Below are 21,582 nucleotides of genomic sequence, written 5' to 3' on the forward strand. Positions count from 1 at the left end.
TAAGATGGACAAGTGACGTCCCGACAAGCTCGCGCCAGTCCGGCACGACCATTCCAAATCGAGCTGGGCCGCATACGCCGTCGCCCGCTTACGGACCGCATATCAGCTCCTCACGTTCTGTATATATACTCGGCCGGCGCATCAGCCGCATGCTGCTGACGGCTTTTCGGGCCTGCAAAAATTGCTCGCTTCGATGCGATTTCCACAAAGAGTGTTGCAGGTCAACAGTCGACGGTATTCTTTCTTCTGCCTGTCCCTGATTCACCCCGAGTCAGCCACGGGTTGCCGCGAATGGCTGCGCGGCGTCGAGAACCAACCGCTGCGGCGCTGAAGACGTTTCTTGAAACTCCCCAGCTGAATGCGAATCAGCAAACGGCCCCGCGTACCGATGACCAGAGGCCCTCGTTCTTCGGAGCGGACGTCATGTTGGTTGTGAGAGCTGAGGATGCTGGAATCCGCCGCCAATCTTTGCGCGTCGTACAGAGCACTGTTCCTGAAGCACGGCTTATCAGCGACGACCGAATTGCTGCAAAACATCAACTACGGCCCGTCGGCTTTCATCATTGCGTTGATGCATCCAGCCAATCTATTCACAGCTGCGCCGGGCTGAGATCCTGACTCTTGCGCCGCCGTGTACTCCCTCCAGGATGTATCCCACACCCCTGAAATTACCACCACCGACACAACACCATCATTGGTCTGCAGGGCCCAGCGGTGCTCAGCTCCTCGGTCCGCCATGAGGTATAAGAAACGGTGCTTGTCGTGCTCGTTCTTGGGAGCCAAGCGACCCGTCTTCAATCGTCGTCTTCACTCTTCGCTCGCTCTTTTGGCCTTGCATCAAACACCAAAATGCGTTTCCAAAGCTCCCTCGCTGCGCTCTTCGCATCCACGGCCATGGGTATCGCCCTGCCCCCTCCTCCTCTCTCGCCTCTCTCGCCTCTCTCGCCGCCCTCTCCTCTCAGCGGCCTCACCCCCCTCACTCCTCTGACGCCTCTCACACCTCTGGCCACGCCGCCGGCCGGCACCCCTAACGCCGGCGGCCCGCTCCCCTCAATCACCGGCTTGCCATCACCATCGACCCCGGACGCTTCCTTCCCCACACTCAACCTCGCCCTGGAGAACCCCGCCGACGGCGTGTTTCCCGCCGCTGGACCCAGCGGCACCGGCACCGGCACCGGTTTCCCCATGCCACCACCGCCCACGCCGACGGGCACGGGCGGGCCGATGCTGAGGAGGAGGGTCAAGCCCGTTCGCAGGGCTGTTTGACATACGTGGAGTACGGCAGACCGCAAATGAGACTGTTTTCGTACTGGAACGAAACAAAACGACGCGGGAACCTTTGTGGGCGCTTCTTCTTGTTCGACGCTTGTTGCAACTTGCATTATTCTTTCGACGGCGAGCAGCTTGTTTGGAGACATGACGTTTGACTTGTGGCTGGATGCCACGATGCACTTCGATTCGATTCGATTCCGGATTCCCCTTCTTGTATTTGCTTTTGCACATGCCAGCCGGCTAGCTGGTGCTTGCGCGCGTTTTCGTAGATACACTTACGCTCCCTTTATGCATCACGGCCGGAACGGTCGTTTTTTTCCCCTGTTCTCTTGACGTCGGCCACGATACGGCATTACCCCTCGAACAAAAATCCCAGCAAAATCAAAAACGAGCGTGAGAGTAATGTTGTTGTCATCGACGTGGGCCGACCTCGCAGCTGAGGTTTGCTCCGATCCGCGAGAACCGAATGCCAGTCCGCCATCGCGATATTGCAGTGGTAAAGTTGCTTCTTCTGCACCCTGGGCCCTTTGTTTCCCGTTCCTGAAACGCGCATGCGTTTGCAGTGTGGGGAACGGGAGGGGAGAGAAAAGAAAATGCAAGACTAGGCAGGGCAGGAGTGCTTGCTTTGCTTTTTGCGTACCTGAAATCTTGATCCAACAAACACCACACCAGGTTGTCCGATCACGCTGGCTTGTCTGCTGCTCTTGCCCAAAAGGGCAGGAAGCATTTGTTGTACTTGCATCAATAATGGCGTCACTGTCTCGTCAATCCCACGACATCATAAAGGATCAGAAAAGGGACGAAGACTCCGCCTCTCCCTGCAACTTACTTGGCACCAGGAAGTCTAGAACTGGCAGCCTCCCTCATCCTCTTTGCAACTATCGTCGTACAGCCAATCAATCACCTCTATCACTTTCGATCAATGTCACTTCTCTTTTCCTCGGCTCCTGAACCACCACACGAGCAACGGCCGTGTCGCCGAAATAAACTACGACGCCGGGCGCGCAATCCTGAATCCTTCGGCGAGTTTTGCGCCAGTAGGCGGGCGGCGCTGGTGTGCGCGTGGGGGCTGGATCGAACCGCTGGCTGACTGGCTGAGGCAGTGGCGGTGGGTGGCGGCGCGTGGCGCGTGACGACAAGCAGTGGTTTGGTGGATAAGGGAGATGGTGGGAGGTGATAGAAAGAGGAGGGGAGAGGAGAGGGGCGAGAGGTGGGAAGACGCAGAATTAGGTGTGATGATGGGGTGGAGGACGAGACTGTCTCGGGCCGTGGAGATTCGCCACTCGGTTTGTCTCATTCCTGTTTATCATCAGACTGACACTCGCATGATGCTGCCACTGGAGGTGACGAAGAAGATTCAACTGACTCCGAGCAAGCTTTTGCACAACTTGTGCTTCTTGTAACCGTGAATAGGAGAAAACGTATTGCCTGTGTTTTAAGGCCATGTGGAGCTTCAGCACTCCACCTTTCGACAAGTTCGTAGATCTGGATTTGGCTATTTCTTGCCTCATCCGTTGAGGAGAAACAAACGTCAATCACAACACAAAATCCTCAGAGCAACACAACACCTCGGATATCGTCGTCTCCGGCTCCGAATCACTGTCTAGAAGCAAAAATGCCAGGATCGCTGCTTACCTCGCTGCAACGACGCACAGCGAAGCTCCAACGCACCAAAAGGTGGGATGGGATAGCACGAAGATGTCTCGCCCTGTCAGCCATGCCTCATTGGCTCGCTCTTCTGCAGAAAAACTTGGATTTGGGACCGCGGACATGGAGGCGAGCTGGGCGGGACGCCTGGACGAGACGCAATTGCCCCGTTGGGACACTTGTCCGGGGATGCTGCTGGTTGAGATGCTGATATATCACTCTGGATGCAGTTGCCATGGCCTGACGCGGCCGCTATGGAGTGTGACAGTCCAGTCAAGAGGCAACACAATGGCGATGGCCGGCTGACCTCTCCACCAGCGCGCAGTCTCGGTTGCTCAGTCAGTGCGAGATGCTGCACATGTGGGAGACGGAGTGCAGAATTTGGCGCCAGCACCGGTTCTCGCGTCGGACAGGGAGTGGCGAGCGAAGATGGTACTGACAAGTTGCGTCGTTAATGGTCACTGTTCAGACGGACACACGTCCGTCGTCTCCACTCAGTCAAACCATCGCCGGGCCTAGAGATGCGCTGCTCCGGACCCACAGGCATCAACAACGCCCAATAGACCCAACAGAATCGTCCTGGACGGCGTCGTCTGGCTGGCCGTCCTTCTTAGCAACTCATCAGTCTTGTTGTCTGCAAGTGTAGCACAATAGTTGCAGTCAGCCCTCGAGCCGACGACCCCAACTCCGCAACCTCGCAACCAACCAGCTGTCCGGACCAAAACAGTCGACCAGTAAGAAGTGTTCCATTGCTTTTGTCACAGTGTCACGGACCGGCCCGTAGAAGAATTGATCAAAGGATTGCATGTGCGCCGCGTCCGCCCCCTGCTTAGCCCCTGCTGTGCCGCACGCACGCGCTCGCCATGATGCGGGGCTCGACGGCGGACTGGTCCGGGGTATGTCATCGCTAAGCATGTAGTGCTTCAAGAGCAAGCTGGGAGAGCACCAGCAGAATGATAAGAGGGCAGTTTTAAGCAGCGGCAGCGGCAGCCGTCGTGCTGGTAGTGCTGCTGGGGGTTCCACCACTTTGGAAAGACACAAGACGAACACCGACATCATGGCTCTCAATGTCCCCGCCTGGCTCGTGGGCGCCTTTGCCGGCCACCTGTCCCACGTCCTCGTCCAGCCCTACGAGATTGATCTGCGCCTGTGGCACGTCCTTGGGGCCTTTGTGGCCGCCTCGGCCGCCATCTTCTACGCCAACGTCGCCCTGCTGTCGTCGACGCCGCAAGAGGCATTGCGCGACCTGGCCGTGGGCATTGCCAGCTACTTGGCCAGCCTGACCGTCTCCATTGTCGCGTACCGCGCGTGGTTCCATCGCCTGCGCAAGTTTCCGGGCCCCTTTGCGGCCCGCATCTCCAACTGGTGGATCGTCGCCCGCATTGCGCGGACGCAGCAGATGCAGTTTGAATTGCAGAACTTGCATCAGAAGTACGGCGACTATGTGCGGACAGGTGTGTTGGAATCTCCTGAATGTGCACGGCAGATTCTGATTTGTAGGCCCTCGCGACCTCTCCATCGCCGACGCCTCGGCCCTCCCCGTCGTGTCGACGCTGCCAAAGTCCATCTTTTACTCGCTGGCCTACCATGATCACGACAAGGTCGGCACGGCCATGACGCGCGACCTGGCCGACCACAAGGCGCGGCGCAAGGGGTGGGATCTCGCCGTCAACGGCAAAGGCAAGCCCCCAAACCCCCTAATCTCAATACGCCACTGACGATGTCCAGCACTCGCCAGCTACGACGACCGCGTGCAAAAGACGGCGGGCGAGCTCATCGACCAGCTGGCGCGCCACCAGGGCCGCCCCGTCGACACGACGCAGTGGCTGTCGTACTTTGCGTACGACGTCATGGGGCGCATCGGCTACTCGCGCAACTTTGGCCAGCTGGTCGACGGCGCCGAGCACGATGCAGTCGAGGGACTGCGCAAGTCGCAGGCCATCTTCGGCACGCTGAAGCCGGTGCCCTGGGTGCTGAATTTCTTGATGGCGATTCCCGGCGCCACGGGCGAGTTTGGAAGATATGCGGCGTGGTGCCGCAATCTGGTGGAGGAGAAGAAGGAGGTGAGTTGGTGGTCAATGGAGAAAGGTTGGCGGGCATGGAGTTGACTTGTTGCGTAGCTCTTGAAGACGGAGAAGGCGGGCGAGCCCAACGACATTTTGACGCACTTCCTCAAGGCCAAAGAAGAGAAGGCGCGGTACGGAGCCAAGACGAACGAGGCGCTGGGTGAAGAGTCTCGAGCCATTGTTGTCGCCGGAGCGTGAGTTCCCCTTCACCACCGCGTAAACCACCGCTGACCACTGATGCAGCGACACAACCTCCATCACCCTCACCAACGCCTTTTACTACCTCGCCCTCAACCCAGAGCCCTACCGCCAGCTGCAAGCAACGCTGGACGCCATCTTCCCCGGCGGACCGTCGACCTTTGAGTACGACGGCGTGCGCGACGTGCCGCTGCTCGAGGGCATCATCAACGAGTCGATGCGGCTCAAACCGCCCGTGCCGAGCGGTAACCCGCGCGAGACGCCCGCGGGCGGCATCCAGATCGGCGAGCAGTGGGTGCCCGGCGGGGTCAACATCGTGATTCCGCAGTGGGTGGTGCAGCGCGACGAGCGCTACTTCGAGCAGGCCGACAAGTTCATCCCCGAGCGGTGGATCCCCGGCGGCGACAAGGCGTGGATGGTCAAGGACAAGAATGCCTTTTTCCCCATGTATGTTGGTAAGTGTGATGACTCCTCGTGGCCCCCTAACTTTGTGTTGGTGTTGATGGTGGAAATAGGAATGTACCACTGCGCTGGCAAGCAGCTCGCACTCTGGGAGATGCGCAGCGTCATTGCGCGCGTGGCGCTGCAGTTTGACATTAGCCTTGCACCAGGCGAGGACGGGCGCGAGTTCGACGAGGGCGTCCTGGACACCTTCACCATGGCGCTGCCTCCTCTTCAAATGTGCTTCAAGGAGCGGAATCGGGGTAACTAAGGACCAATGTCAATGGCTTCAATGACTGTGACGGCAGAACAAATGGAGGGACGGGCAGCATGTAGTAGGAAAAACATTCATCGTGGATATCGCTAACAAGTAAGCGAAGGCGGGTATATAAACAGTAGTTAGGGAAGCCTTCCTCGCGTACCCCCTCCCTCTCCCATCATCTGCTCCAAGCAGGCGTCGAGCTTCGGAGCGGCCGTGTGTCGTGTCCGCGGCCAGCAGGCCAGTGTCTGTCCCTTTCCGGTCCAGCGTCCCGTCCTCTCTCTCTCCCAAGCGGATCCCGGCCGGGCGCTGGGGTTTTCGTCGTGGGGCGCTTTTTAGATCATGTTCGCCAGCGCTCGGCCTTTGATATGGTGTCGTGATGGCGGTCATCGTTCCTCATCCCAGCGTCCCCAAAGTCCGGCCGTTGCCCTTGATTTCCTGGCGCTCGCGCGGACGTGGCGGCTGCCGTTGGCTCCCCGAACTCGACGACGGCGCCGACTGGTGCGAGTGCGAGCTGCGCGAGGACGTGTTGGAGACCATGCTGTCGGCGCGGGTGGGCAGCGACGACGAAAGGGGCGGGGCAGCAGACGCTTCTGGCTGTTTTTGCTCGGTAGGCGAAGAGGCTTCGTCTTCAAACGAGCCCATGAGCTCGGGAAAGTTGCGCTTGGACGACATGGAGTCGGCAAAGTCCATCCAGCGGGTGATTTTGGTGCCCGTCTCGTTGAAGTGGAGGTTCCAGACGTGCTCGTTGGTGTAGCGGCCGGTGACGGTGACGCCGTCGGCGTAGATCCACATGCAAACCTTGCGGTTGGGAATGTCCTCGATGATTTCGTGCACCACCAGGTCGAGCGACTTGAAGACGTTGCGGAACAGATTCAGCGTGTTGCGCACGCCGTCGTCATCCTGCACCTTGGAGCCCAGGGCGCGGGGGTAAATCTCTCTCGGGGCATTTCGTTCGCGCAGCTCGAAGACGGTGCGCGTGTCGCAGCGGTTCATGGCATCGACGAGGGCCAGGGCGGTTTGGCGCTGCTTGGACATGTTTCCCATTTCGGAGGAGTGGCAGGAGCCAGGCTTGAAGATGGACGAGATGCTGAATGGCGGCGGCATGGGGCCGTTATATTATCGCTTGGTGCCGGTGCACGATGGAATTGGCAACGGTCAGACGGATACGGTGAGAAGTCGGTGGGTCTCTCAATGCTGCGGGGACGAGCGGCGGAGGACGGACTGAGCGACAGACTGGGCCAAGCGGACGGACTCGAGCTTTATCGACTGATGATGATTGACTCTGTTGGTTTTCGCTATGGTTTGGTGTGCGCCAGGATTAGAATTCGCAGAAAGAGGGGACTGCCGGTGTATTAAGTTGAGCAGAAACCCAAGCCAGGCTCAACGGCGACGCTAAGATCGGTCAAGGAGACGAGAGACGGCAGCCACCGAGTCACCGACGCCATTATTCATCAGGCCGACGACCTCACAGACGTTGGGAAAATCTTTGCCAGGCCTCACCGCCGTTGGAAAGTCGTCGTCTTCGTCGATGCCACGCGAAACACCCCCGGGTCGCAAGGAACAACCTCCCCTGTCCCTTCCTGGCATCACCCCTGGAGCCCGCGTCGCAGCTCGACCTCACAAGACCACGGACCGCCATCACACCAGATAAATCGCCTCTGTCAACCCCGCTCGCTGCGAGAAACCGAGTCTTGGACCACTGTCAGTACGAGCATGTCGATATCAGCAGAAAAACACACGGAGCCCGCTCCGCCAACGAGTCAGTTGCAGACTGCTCCACCACGGCCAATTTCAACACTCGACCACCTCTCACGCCGACCCCCTACGAGTCCCTTGACTCCCAAACGGCTGGATACGGGACGCTAGATGCCTCGGTATGATGCGCCCAGAGAGCAAAAAAAGGTTGTACCCGCTCGATGGGGCTGGATGGAATCCTTTCGGAACAAAAGACCTCGTCATTACTGCGGTTGAAGATCTCTCGACCCACTGAACCGAGCCAGGGACACGACGGGTGACGTAGGCATCGTTTGGAGCATCAGACCAACACCGTCAACACCCGATGTTCAGACAACGAGAGCATCGTAGCGGGAGCACAACAAGCGTTTGGCGAAGTGGCCCCTGAGCACCATCTCGTCATATTGCAAGGGCGCGCCGCCGCAGCTTTGATACGCAGCTTCCATTCCTGACGCAAGGTCGTGTTATTCCCGGCCTCTGAGACTGACTCGTCTCTCCTAAAGTCGATGGATTTTCTTCATCACCTATGCGGCCCGCAGATCCGCATGCATTTCAAGGTTGCTCCCGTTGTCGTTTCAGCCCAAGTGCTGCTTGGCCGTCCATGCGGCTCCTTGGTCGTGGAGTTGCAAGTCATCTCTCGTCAGTGTTTGTCCTCTTGTCCGGCGTAGCTCAGCTGGACGTATTTTCGCTTGATGGCGCTTTTTGGGGCCGTTATGGCTCAGTGGCTTGTCCCAATTCCCTCTGGCGTCGTCGCCAACACGATCAGCGCTCGGCGTGAACCGCTGACCCCACATGCTTGATGCCCTATCGCCGGCGGTTGCTCCAAGGGGAGGTACTGTTGACGACTAGGCGAGGTGCTTCATCGTCATAGAAGCATTTGATCTTCAAGAGGACCACCCTTCGTCACTGTCTGACTCTTGTTGTTGACCCTGGGCGCGTTTGATTTGGACTGACAGTCTGCAGCACGCACACGTAACTCATCCCCGCTAGCTAGTCAGTGGCATCAAGCAGAGTATCCACACTCTTCGGAATTGACTCGCCCTTCGACAGCGTTGCAATCCGAAGTGACCTCAAATAGGAGCCGATTTTGCGTGCCGGGCGGAATAGAAGGGTGCGGATGAGGACGCTGGCGGATATGTTCCGCCTTTCGGCATGTTCCTTTTATTGAGACTGACGACCATCCTGCTCGGCTGTCTTGCGCTCCGCGGGCTTGTCTGCTGGAAGGATACGTGCACGAGTTACCTTTTTAATGTGTCACAGTCTACGTTTGCCATTTATCGCCTGGCCTTGGAATGACGGACGGGACGGGACGGCACGCCCCTTGTCGTTAGTCTGTGCTTAATCTCTAGCTCAGTCCGGGAGTTGGGATGATTTTAGCGAATGTGTTAAGTTTCTGAAGGAGTATTCGGCAGTCTAGCAGTAGCGGTAAGCAGCACTTGGCCAATGTCAGCCCAAAACAATCACCACGCACCTCGAGCGGCCGGAGTGATTGAGGTCAGACCAAGAGCCTACAGATCACATTCACAGGGAAAGTAAAGAAGAATATACCCACGTTAAATTCCTGGCCAACCTACCTAGCAGACTCCAGCAAGCGCCAGTAAGCCGAGTTCAACGAGACTTTCAATGGTCCTGTAAATGAATGGGGAAGCACAAAAGCTCAAGTGCAATATCAACGGCAACGCGCTACCAGACTCCAGCGCCGCCAATGAGCTGGCGACTTCAATGAAACCTACTGATGTTATGAATCCCAAAGTGGGGGAAGTACCAAAGCCAGATTAGCAAGCCGACCAAAGGCAACGCGTGTGGCCGTCAGTGTTGCGCACTGTGAGATGGAAATTGGATGAATCGCAACCATGTGGAGCTTTGAGGCTTCAGTTCTGATGCCTAAGCTTCTTGGTTGGGCTGGGCTTGGAGCCCGGGCTCTTTTCAACGCCGCTCTGTCGGTACGGGTCGTCCGGGGAAGCATTCCTTTTTGTTGGGCTTGGGCACGGCGACGTGGAAAGCGGATTCATCGAGTCTTTGCGCTCCATGACGCGGTCAGGGCGCCGTCGCTGCTTGTCCCATGTGTCCGCCCACTTCTCCGTCTGCCCTTCGGAGTGTACTTTCAGATCTGGAGCAGCAAAGTGGAGGTCCTTGCAATTCGGGCACTTGATGAAGAATGCATTGTCGTTTGCGCCATACTCAAGCATTTCAAGCTCGGGCAAGGAGTAGTCGAGGAGGTCGACCAGGTCGAAGTTGACGCAATCTTCGCAGTACGCGAATGTGCAGAAGCGGCATCTGTACAGCAGACCGCCCTTCTCCGATGCCCTGCTCCGGCAGTCGACACAGCGATGCTGTAGGCAGAAGTACTGCCCTTTGAACGCAGATTCCTCAAAATCGCCTCCAAGGCATTCGCGATGATAGGACCGTGGACAAATGGAGCATTCGACCATCTCGCCTCCGAGCCAGCAGACCTGGCAGTGGTGTTGGTGTTGAATAGGCTTACGTTTCTCGCGCTTAGCAAAGGCCAATGATGGGTCCTTTCCAGCCAAGGTTGGAACAGCCTCCCATTCCCCACACTCTAGACTCTGCTTGCTGACGGCAAAGCCATCAACGTCAACAGTTACGGCTTTCCCGGTTCTCCGTGATTCTCTGTCGAGGTCCAGGACAGGTGTGTCGGTCCATCCTCTCTTTTCTTTCTCGATGCGTCTTCCGTCGAAAATGGCCGTTTCCACGCGCTCCATCGTGTTGAGCCACTTTTCCTCGTCAAAGTTGTCGTCATCAGCTGCGGGGTCGATAGGCTTGCATTTGCTCAAGACTTGCTCAAAGTCCCAGGATGACATGTCCGCTATATCGATTGCGGGCATTGTCAGAGTTTGCGCACCGCGGCGGAGAAGAGATTTGAGCTCCGTCTTGCTGAATTCCGAGGCGTCTGCAGTCGAGAGGGCGCATTCCGCAGCATTGTGGACAGACTTCATTGACTCCGTGATCTTCGTTGAAAGGTACAGCTTCTTGTTGATTCTGCCCATCATCTGCTCCTCTATGGTGCCCTGTGTGCAAAGTTTGTAAACGGTAACGGGATTCTTCTGGCCAATGCGATGCGCTCTCGCTTCGGCCTGTAAAGTGAGTTGCGGATTCCACTCAAAGTCTAAGAAGATCACCTCGGTCGCAGCAGTGAGGGTGATTCCGAGACCACCAGCTTTGGTGGAAATCAGCATGGCGCCGTAGTCGGACTCAAGGTCATTAAAAAGGCGCATGTTTAGATTTCGCTTGGCTCTTCCGCAGCTGCCATCTATACGGAGAGGCTTCACAGCATCCATCATCGTGATCAAATCCTCGGTCAGGTCGAGCATTCCCGTAAATCCGGAGAAAATCAGCACCTTCTTTCTGCGAACAAGTATGAGCTCGCGTAGCAGCTTTTCCAGGACGATGAATTTTCCAGAAGCCTGCAAGACGTGCGGCCCAAGCTCGTAAGGGTTTGGTTGGACGTTGGTGATGAGGTAAGGGTGATTGCAGCACATGCGAAGTTGCATGACCAAATTTCTGAGTCGCCAGTACTCGGCGTTGTTGCTTTTGGCATCCTCTTCCGTCTCACAATCAACTGCAGTGGGCGAGGCAGCTTGCATTTCCGATCCGGGCTGCTCCTTGGTCCTTGTGTCGGCAAAAATGTCGTTCAAAAACATGTCTCCCTGGTGAGTGATGAGTCGCAGATAAAGCGCGCGCTGCATCGGAGTCAGTGGGACGTAAAGAAGGACCTCTGTTTTGGGCGGAAGGCCCAAATCGATGCCAGGACTAGTCTTTAGACGTCTCAGCATCAAGAGCTCAAGTAGATCCCGCGACCGATCCATGACATTCATATTCACCTTGCCCTTTGCAAGGTTGAACGATTTGCTGAACAAGTCGCCGGTCTTGACGGTAAAGACGTCTGGCAAAAGCCAATGGAAGATGGACCAAAGCTCTGCGAGGTCGTTTTGCAAAGGCGTTCCACTCAAAACGAGGCGGTACTCCGGACTGATGCCCTGAAAGTCCCTGGCTACTTGAGTCTTGCTGTTCTTGATGGTGTGCCCTTCATCAAGCACAACGTAGCGCCAGACGAATGCTGTCTTGAACCAGCCCTGCTCAGCCTTGAATGTCTCGTATGTTGTGACAATGATCTTGTAGTCGCCCTCGTCGTCATTGTTCCTCGGACTGGTCGCAACCTTTTTGAGATGCTGCCTCTCGGCTTTGGCGCCATGCAGACTCATGACCCTGAGGCCTGGCGTCCACTTCTTGGCTTCCGAGACCCAGGAGCTGAGTACGCTCAACGGACAAACGACAAGATACGGTCTGTTTTCGGCGGTCTCTTGCTGTTGCTCCTCTATCCACTGGAAAAGAGACAAAGTCTGCAGCGTCTTGCCCAGGCCCATTTCGTCACCGAGGATGCTGCACAATGGTAAGCAAAAGTAACGTCATTGGATCTTGAAAGCTTACCATGGCATTCCGTTCTTGTGCATGTGGACCAGAAACGAGAGGCCGACCATTTGGTGAGGTTTCAAAGTGGCAGTCACCCTGACGGACATGAGCTTCAATGTGAGAATGGAGAGGAGTACTTACCCAGAGGGCTGCGATTGCAGTTCCACGTATTCGACAATGTCATCATGACTTCCTAGATTCGTAACGTAGTTCTTGTCTTCTGGCAGAAGCGGGAGGAAGAGGTCCTTGTAGTGCGCAAGGAATCGGTCTCGTTTGACTTTGGTGACTTTGGCGATTCCATCTCGCACCTGTTTTCGAGCAGTCAATGGTTTCCGAGGCGACCGCAATGGTGAGGGCGCCAAGTCTGAGCCGATCCGGGCTTTTGATGTCCGTCTCGGTGTACCACTTTCAGGTCTGGTGAGCTTTTTCAAGGAATATGTACTTGGCGTTTTCCTGTGTCGCCCAGACCGACGGAGGCTCGGACTGCCCGGAGACTCGAAATCACTCGAGTCTTCACCCATGAAGGACAGCACGTAAGAGGGAGTGGACGGAGGTGCCCGAGAGCTCGCACTGGGTGTGGATTGCTGCTTCGCCTCGGTGGTCGCATCGTCGAAGATGGTCGTTGAAGCGTTGGCTTTCACCAAGGGCTCATGCTCATCGCCAGTCCTCTCTTCCAAATCCGTCCCCTCATCGGCCAGATATATTGGCGTCGTAACATTGTTCGGGCCCGCCAATGTGCTGTTGTCAGCCTCGGTCTCTTCATCACTGGAAACGAGGTAGATTGGAGAAGAGTAACTTTTGCCAGTGGTCAGCACGTTGGAATGAGGGTCGTTCGGCGCATCATTATCATCGTCGTCGCTCGAGTCGCTCAAGTCGATGATGATGGGCGCAGATGCGCTTTTCGATGCCTGTCGGAGTGGCAACGCGGGTCGGCTCAAGGTAGCATCATTGTCATCGTCAGAGTCGCTCAACTCAATCACTATGGGCGAATTTCTGCTCGTCGGGGAGCCTGCATGTGGCTGTTGACCGAGCGGCTGCGCGCTGCCAGTGACGTCATCGGCAGACATGGCCGCTCCATCATTATTGCCATTGGAACTCGAGACGCATGGCGACTTGGCCTCAAATCGGTGATGCACTTGCTCAGAATGCGCTGGGACAGTTCTGCGCTGGATGTCGGGCGGAAAATATGTCGGAGGAAGCCGAGTTTGGCTGGACATCGAGTCGACGGAGTTGCCGGAACCGCGGGCATTTGCAGCAATGAAAGGATCCTCACCTTGACCGACCGCGGTGAGTTGAAAATGCTTGGATGCGCTTAATTGTGGCTTCACAGGTGAGAGGGACTTGGAGCCGAGCGATTGTCTTGCATGCGTGACCGAAGTTGGACTTTGTTGAAGTCCAAAAGAGCTTACAAGCTCCGACAGACTGCGACCTTTGCGCGACTTGGGTGACGGCGTGCTTGGAGTGTCAGGTGGTGGTGGAGACGCCATGGCTTGTGATGGTCAGCATTGAGCAATGTGGATGCAGTGCGATGCAGCGACGTCGCTAGCAGAGGTTCCAAGATGGGCGGGTGTTGTGTGTTGAGTCGAAAGTAAACGGAGAGCGACATTTGAGTTCACTGGGAAGACGCGACGCGTCTCAGGCACCAAGGCAACAGCAAAGTTCTGCCGCCCTCCACCGCCCGCTCCCTCAACCCAACCCCGGCACTCCACCATTTGACATCTCCACCATCTTTCCCACCGCAATGTCTACGACATGACCCGCTACTACCCGATTTACGTTCGACGGTCGGACGGCAAAGCTGAGACGGGCAGCGCAAAGAAACGCGAAAAGAACGAGCCCACGCCCGAACAGCTAAACACCAAGCCCGACGCCAACGGCGTGAGCGACTACTATCGACCCATCGGTGAAGATGAACCCAAACATCTGGATTGGCGGAGGAAGCTGGGCGGTATGCTCATGAGAGTCCTTGCAAAACCTGACTCGGAGCACCAACGTAAGTACTGAAGCTCCAACATCACTAAAGTCAAGGCAGTTGACAAGCGCAGACAAAGCAGCAGTCCTCGTTCATCTCCCCGAAAACTTTCGCCTCTTCGAGCACATCAAGTCCAGAGCCCACGATGGTGACCCCTCTGCCAAGCGAGCCTCGAAAAACCACGCCGGAGGTGGCCACGACCGCCAAGATGCCTACCTGTACGGCCACCCCATGGGCCGGAAGAAGAGGTATCGCAGTCCCGCCGACTTTTTCCCTCACCTGCTCTGGCTAGCCACGGACAAGGACGGGAATTCGGACAACTGCAGCTGCAAGATTTGCTGTCCAGAAGAATTCCAGGAAGAGAGGGAGGCGGCGGTGAGGTCGACGGTAAAGAGAGAGAATGCGACTCCAACCCCGGCTCCCCAGTCACAGGCTGGCACCCCAGCACAGTCGCCCGCAAACCCACGACCCGGTCACAAACACCCCATGGTCGTCATTCCGGCATCTCGGCCGAGTTCGAGTTCGGCTCCTCGCAATGTCCCCGGCCAAGGACAGCAGCCGCCCCAACCCCAGAGCACTGCCCCGCCGCCTGTACAGAACCCTCCTCAGAGCCTGCAGCAGCAGCGGCTCACAAGACCTCCTGTCCTCCCATTTCCCGACTTTGAGATGGACATGCGCTGGAACTCGCTGCTCTTCAGGCCCGGAGAGGTGGTGTGGCACAGCCGGGGCGACGCTTGGGGTTTGGGCGTTGTCATCCGCCGTTATCTTATTGCATCTCCAGGCCACGCACCGCAGCGAAACTACATCATTCAGCCACTGTCGAACCCTCTCGAGGAGCTTCCACCGGTCCACCACTCCGAAGAACGTCTTTTGCGCCCTTGGCTTGCCTGGTCTCCTCCCCCTCTCACCAACGAGATTCTTCAGAACCGACCAGATACTTCTTTTCATACCGTGGACTGGGCGGCAGTGCTGGCTGGACAATTTGGGCAGGGAAATGCTGAAGTTGACGGCAGTATCCTGGCTGCCAAGGCCATCGACGTCTCCGTGACCCTCCTACATCTCCTGAGTACGACACGAGCCAACTCTCAAATCGAGGAGCGCCACTGGGGCGCCATGTTCCTGGGCGCCGAAAAGATTTGGGTCGGCGAGCCGGTCCGCGTAAAGCTTGATGTGCCCGTCCAGCATCCTATCCTCGTCATTACCGAAATCATCGAACACATTGACCTCAGGCGTCGGAGCAACATTGTCGTGCGTGGCGACTTGTACTCGATGGTCACGGGCAACGTGCAGCCCAACTCGCAGATGCCGTCGTTTGACCACCTCCCGCACCGGATGGCCCAAGACCTCGTAGCCCGCAACCAATGCTCGCTCCCCTTCAACCGCTTGTCGACGGTGAACCCCGTCAAGCCGCAGCTCATCATGCCACTCGACGCGATTAGAGGTCGCTGGTACGAGTCCAACGTGCTGCTGCCCATGATCCAGCCCGAGGCGGAATTCGTCGACGCGCGCCGGCGCGGCACCATCGACGACACGGACCCGTGGCTCAACGGGCGCGGCGACTCGTCCGGCCAGCAGCGCGTCGTCAGCATGCGCGCGCCCGAGCGCCGCGACGCCCTTGGCTCCGCCGTGCCCCCCAAGACGCGCATCCACGACGGCCTCGAGCCCATGAGCCCGGACGAGGTGGCGGCGGTGACGGCCGCGCCGCAGCAGATGCAGGCGCAGCAGACTCCGCAGCAACAGCAACAGCAACAACAGCAGATTCCGGGCGCGACGCCCGCCGCCTTTGACGCCGCCGGCTTTGGCGGCATGGATGTCGACGTGGGCGAGTTTATGAATCTCGAAAGCGACTTTCCGACCTCGCTGCCCGGCGGCGCCGGTCCCAATGGCGGCATGGGATGGGGTTGAGCGGCGTGTTGTGGACTCAAGTCGTGAGATGGCATGAAGCACGCCGCCGCTGACTGGGCCAACCTCGTTCGGCATTGGAGTCGCTCGGAAGAACATCTTTTGCACACCAACACTACACATCCGCCATTATCGAACCTGGCGCCTTAAGACCACAGCAGCCGTGCGGCCTCCAACATCATGGCTTACAACAACAGCAGCTGCCAATCTCTCCCGTCCCCCCTTTGCTACCGCCCGTCGTGAGCGTGCGCTTCACATTCAGATCTTTTCCACGGAGTCAGTCGGTCGGGCGTTCGGGTGGAATCAAAACACAAGGTGTCGTGTAGGGTGGTCGACGGCAGCAAGTAGCAATACCAAAACACGGAGTACGGCATATGGGATATTGGGGGGATGTGGAATGGATCGAGAGCACGGGATATGAACTTAACTCTGGTGAGGGGGGATTGAGATACCAACATATATCGGGGGGAGGGCTTACTTGCATGGCTATGGAGTTTTTCTTTTAGCTACGGGTGGTTGTTTTATTTGATTTTTTTCGGGAGGGGGGCTTGGGGAGTTGGTTGGGTTTGCGTGGAGGCAGGCAGGGGAGCGAGCGAGCGAGATGGTAGCTCACAGTCATACAAATAAGTAGACTTTAGCTATGTAGGGCCACAGGGCAGTGGTCGGTGGAGCATCCATCTATGAAAGTGCTGCGGCGGCCGATTGCGCTGGCCTTGATTGAGTTCCGTCGATGGAGGCATGTGGATTGTGGCGGTGGAGGTGCTGTGAGTGGCACAGTGGCAAGAGAGAGGGGCGGGAGGGAAAGATGGAGGTACCCCCCTGCCTGTGCCATGCCCTGCGATGCGACGGATGTGAACGAGATCTTTGGAGTCACTGCGTCGGTGTTTGGCTGTACGAGCTTGGCTGCCTACCCAGCTGTGTGCTTGCATGGCATTACGTGGCTGTCCTCACTCCCATATCTGTCGGCCTTTTTTGCGATTTACATTTTACTTGTCCTATATACATTATGCAGACACCTACCTACCTACCTACCTCCCCCATCTCCCCCATCTCCCTCTTCCTCTGCCTCTTCCTCTTCTCGCACACACACAGACAGACAGACAGACAGACAGACACGGGGGGCGTCCGTCTTTTCGGTTCATCGCCCATGTATGCACAACACAACACCCCTCTTTCTCCCCTTTCCTTTCTCTCCCCCACGTCCCAACCAGTGCCCTCGATCAACATCCTTCGTGAGCCGTGGGTCCTGCGTCCCGTCCCGTCCCTCCTTCTGCGGGTTTCCGTTTAGGCGGGCGGGGGGGCTAGGAAGGCGGTCATCGGTTGCGGATTCATCTGTTTGAACTTTGGGTCGAGTGCAGGAATGAGGCAAGGGAGGAGAGGGAGGGGAAGAAGGGGAAAGATGGAGCCAGTGGGTGATTACATGGGAGATTGAGGTGGAGGGTGTAGGTGGAGGGTGGAGGGTGGAGTGGTTGTCTATTCGTTTTGACATGTGGATAATCGTGACTGACCGCATGGCGTCAGGTGGCTTGTATGCTGATACATTTGTGAGAACACGAGAATAGGTACAGGGAAAAGGAAAGCAGAAGGAAGAGTAGGTATATGTAGGATGTAGGTTGTTAGTGAAGGATACTATGTTAAGCGATGTTGGCAATTTATTTAGTTTAGATTTGTTTGTTGAATTCATTTTGTTTACTGGATTTGTTGGATTTAGGTGAATTTAAGGGCTAGGGGGAGAGGGAGAGGGAGAGGGAGAAGTAGGCGGCACCCACACATCCAACACCACATGCCACACGCCCGGCGCATACGTCTTGACCTTTTCCAGATGCACCAGCCTCACCCCATCCCCCTCTTCCCCCTCCCCACCCCTCTTCTCCCCCCTTTCCCCAATACACCTCTTCCTCCACATCGTCCCCACGCTTCTCACCACCTCTCCCGCCCTCTCTTCCATCTCCTCGCTGCCAAAGTTCTCATGCATATGTAACCAGCCACCCAGTGAAGCGTCGATGGACCGCACGGCGGTGCGATAGGAGCCGCAAGAGGAGGGGAGGAGGCCGAGGTTGGCGTGGCGGATGGGTGGGAGGGTTGTCAGGGACGAGAGGTAAGAGAGGTCGCGCAAGGCGTGCACGTTGCTGTGGGGGAAGATTACGAAGTCGACGTCTAGATCTAGATCCAGGCTCTGAGAAGGAGAAGGGGGAGAAGAGACGACGCAGCAGCTCCACCCGTTCGCCTCCGCGCCCCGCCGCAGCCCCTCGACGCTCCACGGGTTGAGCTCCCAGCACAGCACGGGGCGCGCGCCCGCGCGGCGGTGGCTGAAGGCGAAGTAGCCGATGCCGGCGTAGAGGTCTAGTGACGCAAACGCTTCCCCTGCCCCTCCTCCTAACCCTCCCCCTAACCCTGGCCCTCCAGCAACGGCTGGTGGTGACTTTGCCGCTGCTTTAGCGCCGTGGAGCTCAGGTATGAGTGATAGCAATCGTGCCTTCTCCTTAACGTTCCCGCGGCTAAACATGGTATAAAGCGGCGCCCAGACCTGCGAGACGCCGTTCTGGCGCGCGGCGACCCAAAGTGCGTCGGCGAAATCCTGTTTGCTGGGCGTAGGCGACGAGACGCGGGTGCCAAAGGGGCCGTAGAGCGGCGTGAGGCCCGTTGGAGAGCGGAGGGCGTTCCATGAGGATGTGTCTTGGTCTACATGTTCTTCACCTGGTTTTTGGTGGTGGTGGGCGGACGGTGATGAAGATGAGGAGGAAGAAGTGAGCGGAATCGCCGCATTAATCGCCACAGCTCCCACGCCCATCTCGCTCGCCACACATGCCCAAACCGCCCTCATAACCTCGCCATGCGCCGTTGCGGCGCGCAGGAGCGTCTGCCACGGCGGCGCGGCGAAGGCGTGGGCCGGCAGCAGGAGCAGCGGCGCGTAGACGAGGTAGGTGGCGGGCAGGGCGGCCACGAGAGTCGCGACGTCCAGAGAAAGGGATGGCAGGAGAGAGGCAGGGAGGCGCGAGGATAGAGCCGTGGAAAAGGCGGCTTGGAGGGGATTTTTGGGGATGTTTGCCTGACGCGCGCTGGAGTTGACCGGAGCCGGCAGAGGGACGAGCGGGTACAATGTTTGGCCGGGAGGGAAGAGCGCGGCGATGTCGTCGTGTATATCTTCGACCGTCGACGAGGCGGTGAAGAGCACGGGGACGAGGAGGTGCTTTTGTCCCGCAACTGTGGTGGCTGCAGGAGAGAAGCTGATGCAGGCGTCCGGCGTGTCTGGCGTGTATGCCTCAATTTTTCGGCTTTTATTCAAGCGGCCTTGGGTTTCGAGAAACGTTTTGATGGCTTTGACGTCTTTTGCTGGAACCACGAGGGCGAAGCTTGGAAGGGGAGAGGACATAGTGTCGTGCCGTAGACTTGAACTATTTTTCCCGTCTCTTTTGAAGTGGTTGAAAAAGATGGAAAATTGGAACGCAAAAATCAAAAATCGGAAACGCAACAGACTCTAGGGGTATCTCGAAAGGAAAGATGCGCGATCGACGCCAACCAGAAGCCCACTCCTGATATGCGGAAATTCAACAGGAGCAAAAAAGGTGTCGAGGTGAGGCTGTAGTCTGAGAGTTTTGAAGTGCATCCGTCGTCGTCCCCGCTGAAACTAGTGGCCGTGATGCATGCCGACATATTGCCGCTGTCAAGGAACCCGTCAAGCAGAGTGTAAGAAATTCATAACGACGATGCTGAGCCTGTAGTGCATTTTTTTAATTATGCTGTAGACGCATTTGAGCGGTTAGATGCGGTATGACTGCTAGATTGGGCTAGAATTTAGAGCCAGATCAGCTACGTCATTGGCTCCCGTCGATCCACCAGACCAAGACCTTGTCCTCTCAGCGCTGTACGTCGCATTCGCATTCGCCCCGCCATAACTACTTTTTCCCTACACTCGTCTTGTTTACTTAAACCAGTTCGAATGATCCCAAATGGAGAGCCCAAAGACCACGACCCACGCCCTCCGCATGAGCTACCGCATCGGGCGTGGCGAACAAGGCGTCTTGTCCTTTGAGCCGTACAAATCGACGCTGCTCCCGCTCTGGCGGTTTCGGACCGTCGAGGTTGCACGCAAGAGCTCGCAAGACTTGTGGGAGCGCTTTGAAGCGTATGATCTCGAGGGCGACTTCGTGGGCATGGACATGTGCCGCAAGTTCATCCAAATGGTCTCCTTCGTCCGCACCGCATCGACGCCAGAATTGGATTGACATGTTGCAGGGCATGACGCGAGCAAAGCGCTACGCCAACCACCGCGGCGGACGCAAATACGCTGCACACGACGGCAAGGAGCTGCCAAAGAGCTCGACGCACAAGGACGCCAAGGAAAAGATGGAAGCCTCGGATGTCTTCCGCCAAGTCTGGAATCGCTGCCGCGAGCACGAGGGGTACCAAAGGCGCAAGGCCGAGTTTCTCAAGGATCAGCGCGAGTGGGATAAGAGTCGGAAAAAAGATGGATGAAGCGTCTGCTACCAACGACCATGCGCAAAGCGCAACACCAACCAATGCCGCCCAAACGCCACCAGGTACCAGGAAAAAAAGTTCAAGAGGCCGATTGCCGTAGCTCATCGCTCTTTGGTTGCGAATGCATCTAGCAGGCGTCAGCGGCGGAGAGACGATGAAGAGCAGCAAACCTACAGCCTCAGCAAAAGAGAGCCATTCGGTCAAGCCTCTTGAATACGGGTCTTCAGCCTCGTCTGGAACGCTCTCGTGGCCCCATACGACGACACGGTCGAACTGCCCCACCTCCTCAATGACACGGATCTCGGCCTCTTCATCGTCATCCTCCTCCTCGCCAGCCTGTACGTTGTCCTTGGGAAGTGTGCGATTGGTTGTGGAGAGCAGCGCTCCTAGGATTGATCAGAAAAGAAGCTGGCGAAAGCGCGGGAGACCAACCTCGATAGCCATCTGGCAGCTTGAGTTCCTTTCCTTTTAATTTTCGTCCGCGGAAAAAGGTCGTTTGGGTACCATCTGGAAATTTGGGTCAGCAAGAGAGCGCAGAAGCTGGTTAGATGCTCACCATTGTCCGGGTGTGGCTTCCAGTAGCGCTCTGTGGCGTTGACTGGGCCATTGTGGTCGATGCGACAGGGCACGAGGTTGGGGATGGTTTTTTGAGAGGACTTGTTCTGGATGGACAGCATGGTGTTGGGTGTGTTGGAGAGGAGACGCGTCGGGACGCGAAGTGTCGCGTCTGGTGGTGGTGGCCGCCATGATCAGCGACCGGGGGCCCGGGACAAGCTCGCCGATCTTGGGGAGCAAACTCACGACACTCTACAAACTCTCCAACTCGGACGACGCTGACATTGTCGCACTCACTTCACTTCAGACGACTACGAAAACTGACAGCCATGGCCCACCGCGCTGCACTGCACGTCGAACGAGTCGGACCATCAATGACGATACATGTCGCGCGCCCATCGAAAATAGGCCCCGCATCGGTGCCAACCACGGTTCGTGGCCGCTGAGGCTCAACGCCATCAATTTGCTTGCACGACTCTATGGTACTTGCGAGGCTGATGATTACAAAGAGCTATACATGACTTCACCATTACGAATGGACGGCCTCACGCAAAGGCGGGAGAGAGCGGCGTTTTGTGATCTCTCGCCCGCTTCCGCCCCGCCCAGCAACGCAAACGTCATGG

General features: G+C 57.2%; 9 protein-coding genes across 9 annotated transcripts; 4 read left to right on the plus strand and 5 right to left on the minus strand.

Moving 5' to 3' along the window:
* Nucleotides 1-706: 706 nt before the first annotated feature.
* On the minus strand, nucleotides 707-1,546 carry BKA78DRAFT_143202 (uncharacterized protein). The gene has a single exon (XM_066882811.1). It carries the CDS (start codon nucleotides 1,416-1,418, stop codon nucleotides 795-797), a length of 624 nt encoding a protein of 207 aa, XP_066744892.1. The 5' UTR covers nucleotides 1,419-1,546; the 3' UTR covers nucleotides 707-794.
* Nucleotides 1,547-2,552, plus strand: BKA78DRAFT_143287 (uncharacterized protein). Its single transcript, XM_066882812.1, has one exon. The coding sequence runs from the start codon at nucleotides 1,675-1,677 to the stop codon at nucleotides 2,221-2,223; it is 549 nt and encodes a 182-aa protein (XP_066744893.1). The 5' UTR covers nucleotides 1,547-1,674; the 3' UTR covers nucleotides 2,224-2,552.
* Nucleotides 2,553-3,976: 1,424 nt separating this feature from the next.
* BKA78DRAFT_331738 (cytochrome P450) lies at nucleotides 3,977-5,895 on the plus strand (the record flags this gene model as incomplete). Its single annotated transcript, XM_066889909.1, has 6 exons — nucleotides 3,977-4,373; nucleotides 4,420-4,599; nucleotides 4,648-4,982; nucleotides 5,040-5,179; nucleotides 5,229-5,638; nucleotides 5,699-5,895. The coding sequence occupies 6 exons, from the start codon at nucleotides 3,977-3,979 to the stop codon at nucleotides 5,893-5,895; spliced, it is 1,659 nt and encodes a 552-aa protein (XP_066744894.1).
* A 156-nt stretch (nucleotides 5,896-6,051) lies between these two features.
* BKA78DRAFT_380164 (uncharacterized protein) lies at nucleotides 6,052-7,384 on the minus strand. The gene has a single exon (XM_066892964.1). The coding sequence runs from the start codon at nucleotides 6,988-6,990 to the stop codon at nucleotides 6,280-6,282; it is 711 nt and encodes a 236-aa protein (XP_066744895.1). The 5' UTR covers nucleotides 6,991-7,384; the 3' UTR covers nucleotides 6,052-6,279.
* Nucleotides 7,385-9,491: 2,107 nt separating this feature from the next.
* BKA78DRAFT_251472 (SNF2 family N-terminal domain-containing protein) lies at nucleotides 9,492-12,572 on the minus strand (the record flags this gene model as incomplete). The annotated part of the gene is made up of 3 exons (XM_066884659.1): nucleotides 9,492-12,021; nucleotides 12,070-12,147; nucleotides 12,193-12,572. The coding sequence occupies 3 exons, from the start codon at nucleotides 12,570-12,572 to the stop codon at nucleotides 9,492-9,494; spliced, it is 2,988 nt and encodes a 995-aa protein (XP_066744896.1).
* Nucleotides 12,573-13,787: 1,215 nt separating this feature from the next.
* On the plus strand, nucleotides 13,788-15,555 carry BKA78DRAFT_283223 (uncharacterized protein; the record flags this gene model as incomplete). Its single annotated transcript, XM_066885665.1, has 2 exons — nucleotides 13,788-14,044; nucleotides 14,097-15,555. Coding segments are annotated over exons 1-2 (1,698 nt in total), but the record flags the coding sequence as incomplete, so codon positions are not given.
* A 2,087-nt stretch (nucleotides 15,556-17,642) lies between these two features.
* On the minus strand, nucleotides 17,643-19,298 carry BKA78DRAFT_353273 (S-adenosyl-L-methionine-dependent methyltransferase; the record flags this gene model as incomplete). Its single annotated transcript, XM_066891527.1, has 1 exon — nucleotides 17,643-19,298. The coding sequence occupies one exon, from the start codon at nucleotides 19,296-19,298 to the stop codon at nucleotides 17,643-17,645; it is 1,656 nt and encodes a 551-aa protein (XP_066744898.1).
* Nucleotides 19,299-19,875: 577 nt separating this feature from the next.
* Nucleotides 19,876-20,401, plus strand: BKA78DRAFT_251703 (uncharacterized protein; the record flags this gene model as incomplete). Its single annotated transcript, XM_066884676.1, has 2 exons — nucleotides 19,876-20,109; nucleotides 20,162-20,401. The coding sequence occupies 2 exons, from the start codon at nucleotides 19,876-19,878 to the stop codon at nucleotides 20,399-20,401; spliced, it is 474 nt and encodes a 157-aa protein (XP_066744899.1).
* An 82-nt stretch (nucleotides 20,402-20,483) lies between these two features.
* BKA78DRAFT_353275 (ribonuclease H2, subunit C) lies at nucleotides 20,484-21,081 on the minus strand (the record flags this gene model as incomplete). The annotated part of the gene is made up of 4 exons (XM_066891528.1): nucleotides 20,484-20,531; nucleotides 20,579-20,790; nucleotides 20,837-20,911; nucleotides 20,961-21,081. The coding sequence occupies 4 exons, from the start codon at nucleotides 21,079-21,081 to the stop codon at nucleotides 20,484-20,486; spliced, it is 456 nt and encodes a 151-aa protein (XP_066744900.1).
* Between the last annotated feature and the right edge of the window lie 501 nt (nucleotides 21,082-21,582).

This window comes from Phyllosticta capitalensis (assembly GCF_038381095.1).
Source record: "Phyllosticta capitalensis strain CBS 128856 chromosome Unknown BKA78scaffold_5, whole genome shotgun sequence".
In the NCBI taxonomy this organism is placed as follows: Eukaryota; Fungi; Ascomycota; class Dothideomycetes; order Botryosphaeriales; family Phyllostictaceae; genus Phyllosticta; species Phyllosticta capitalensis.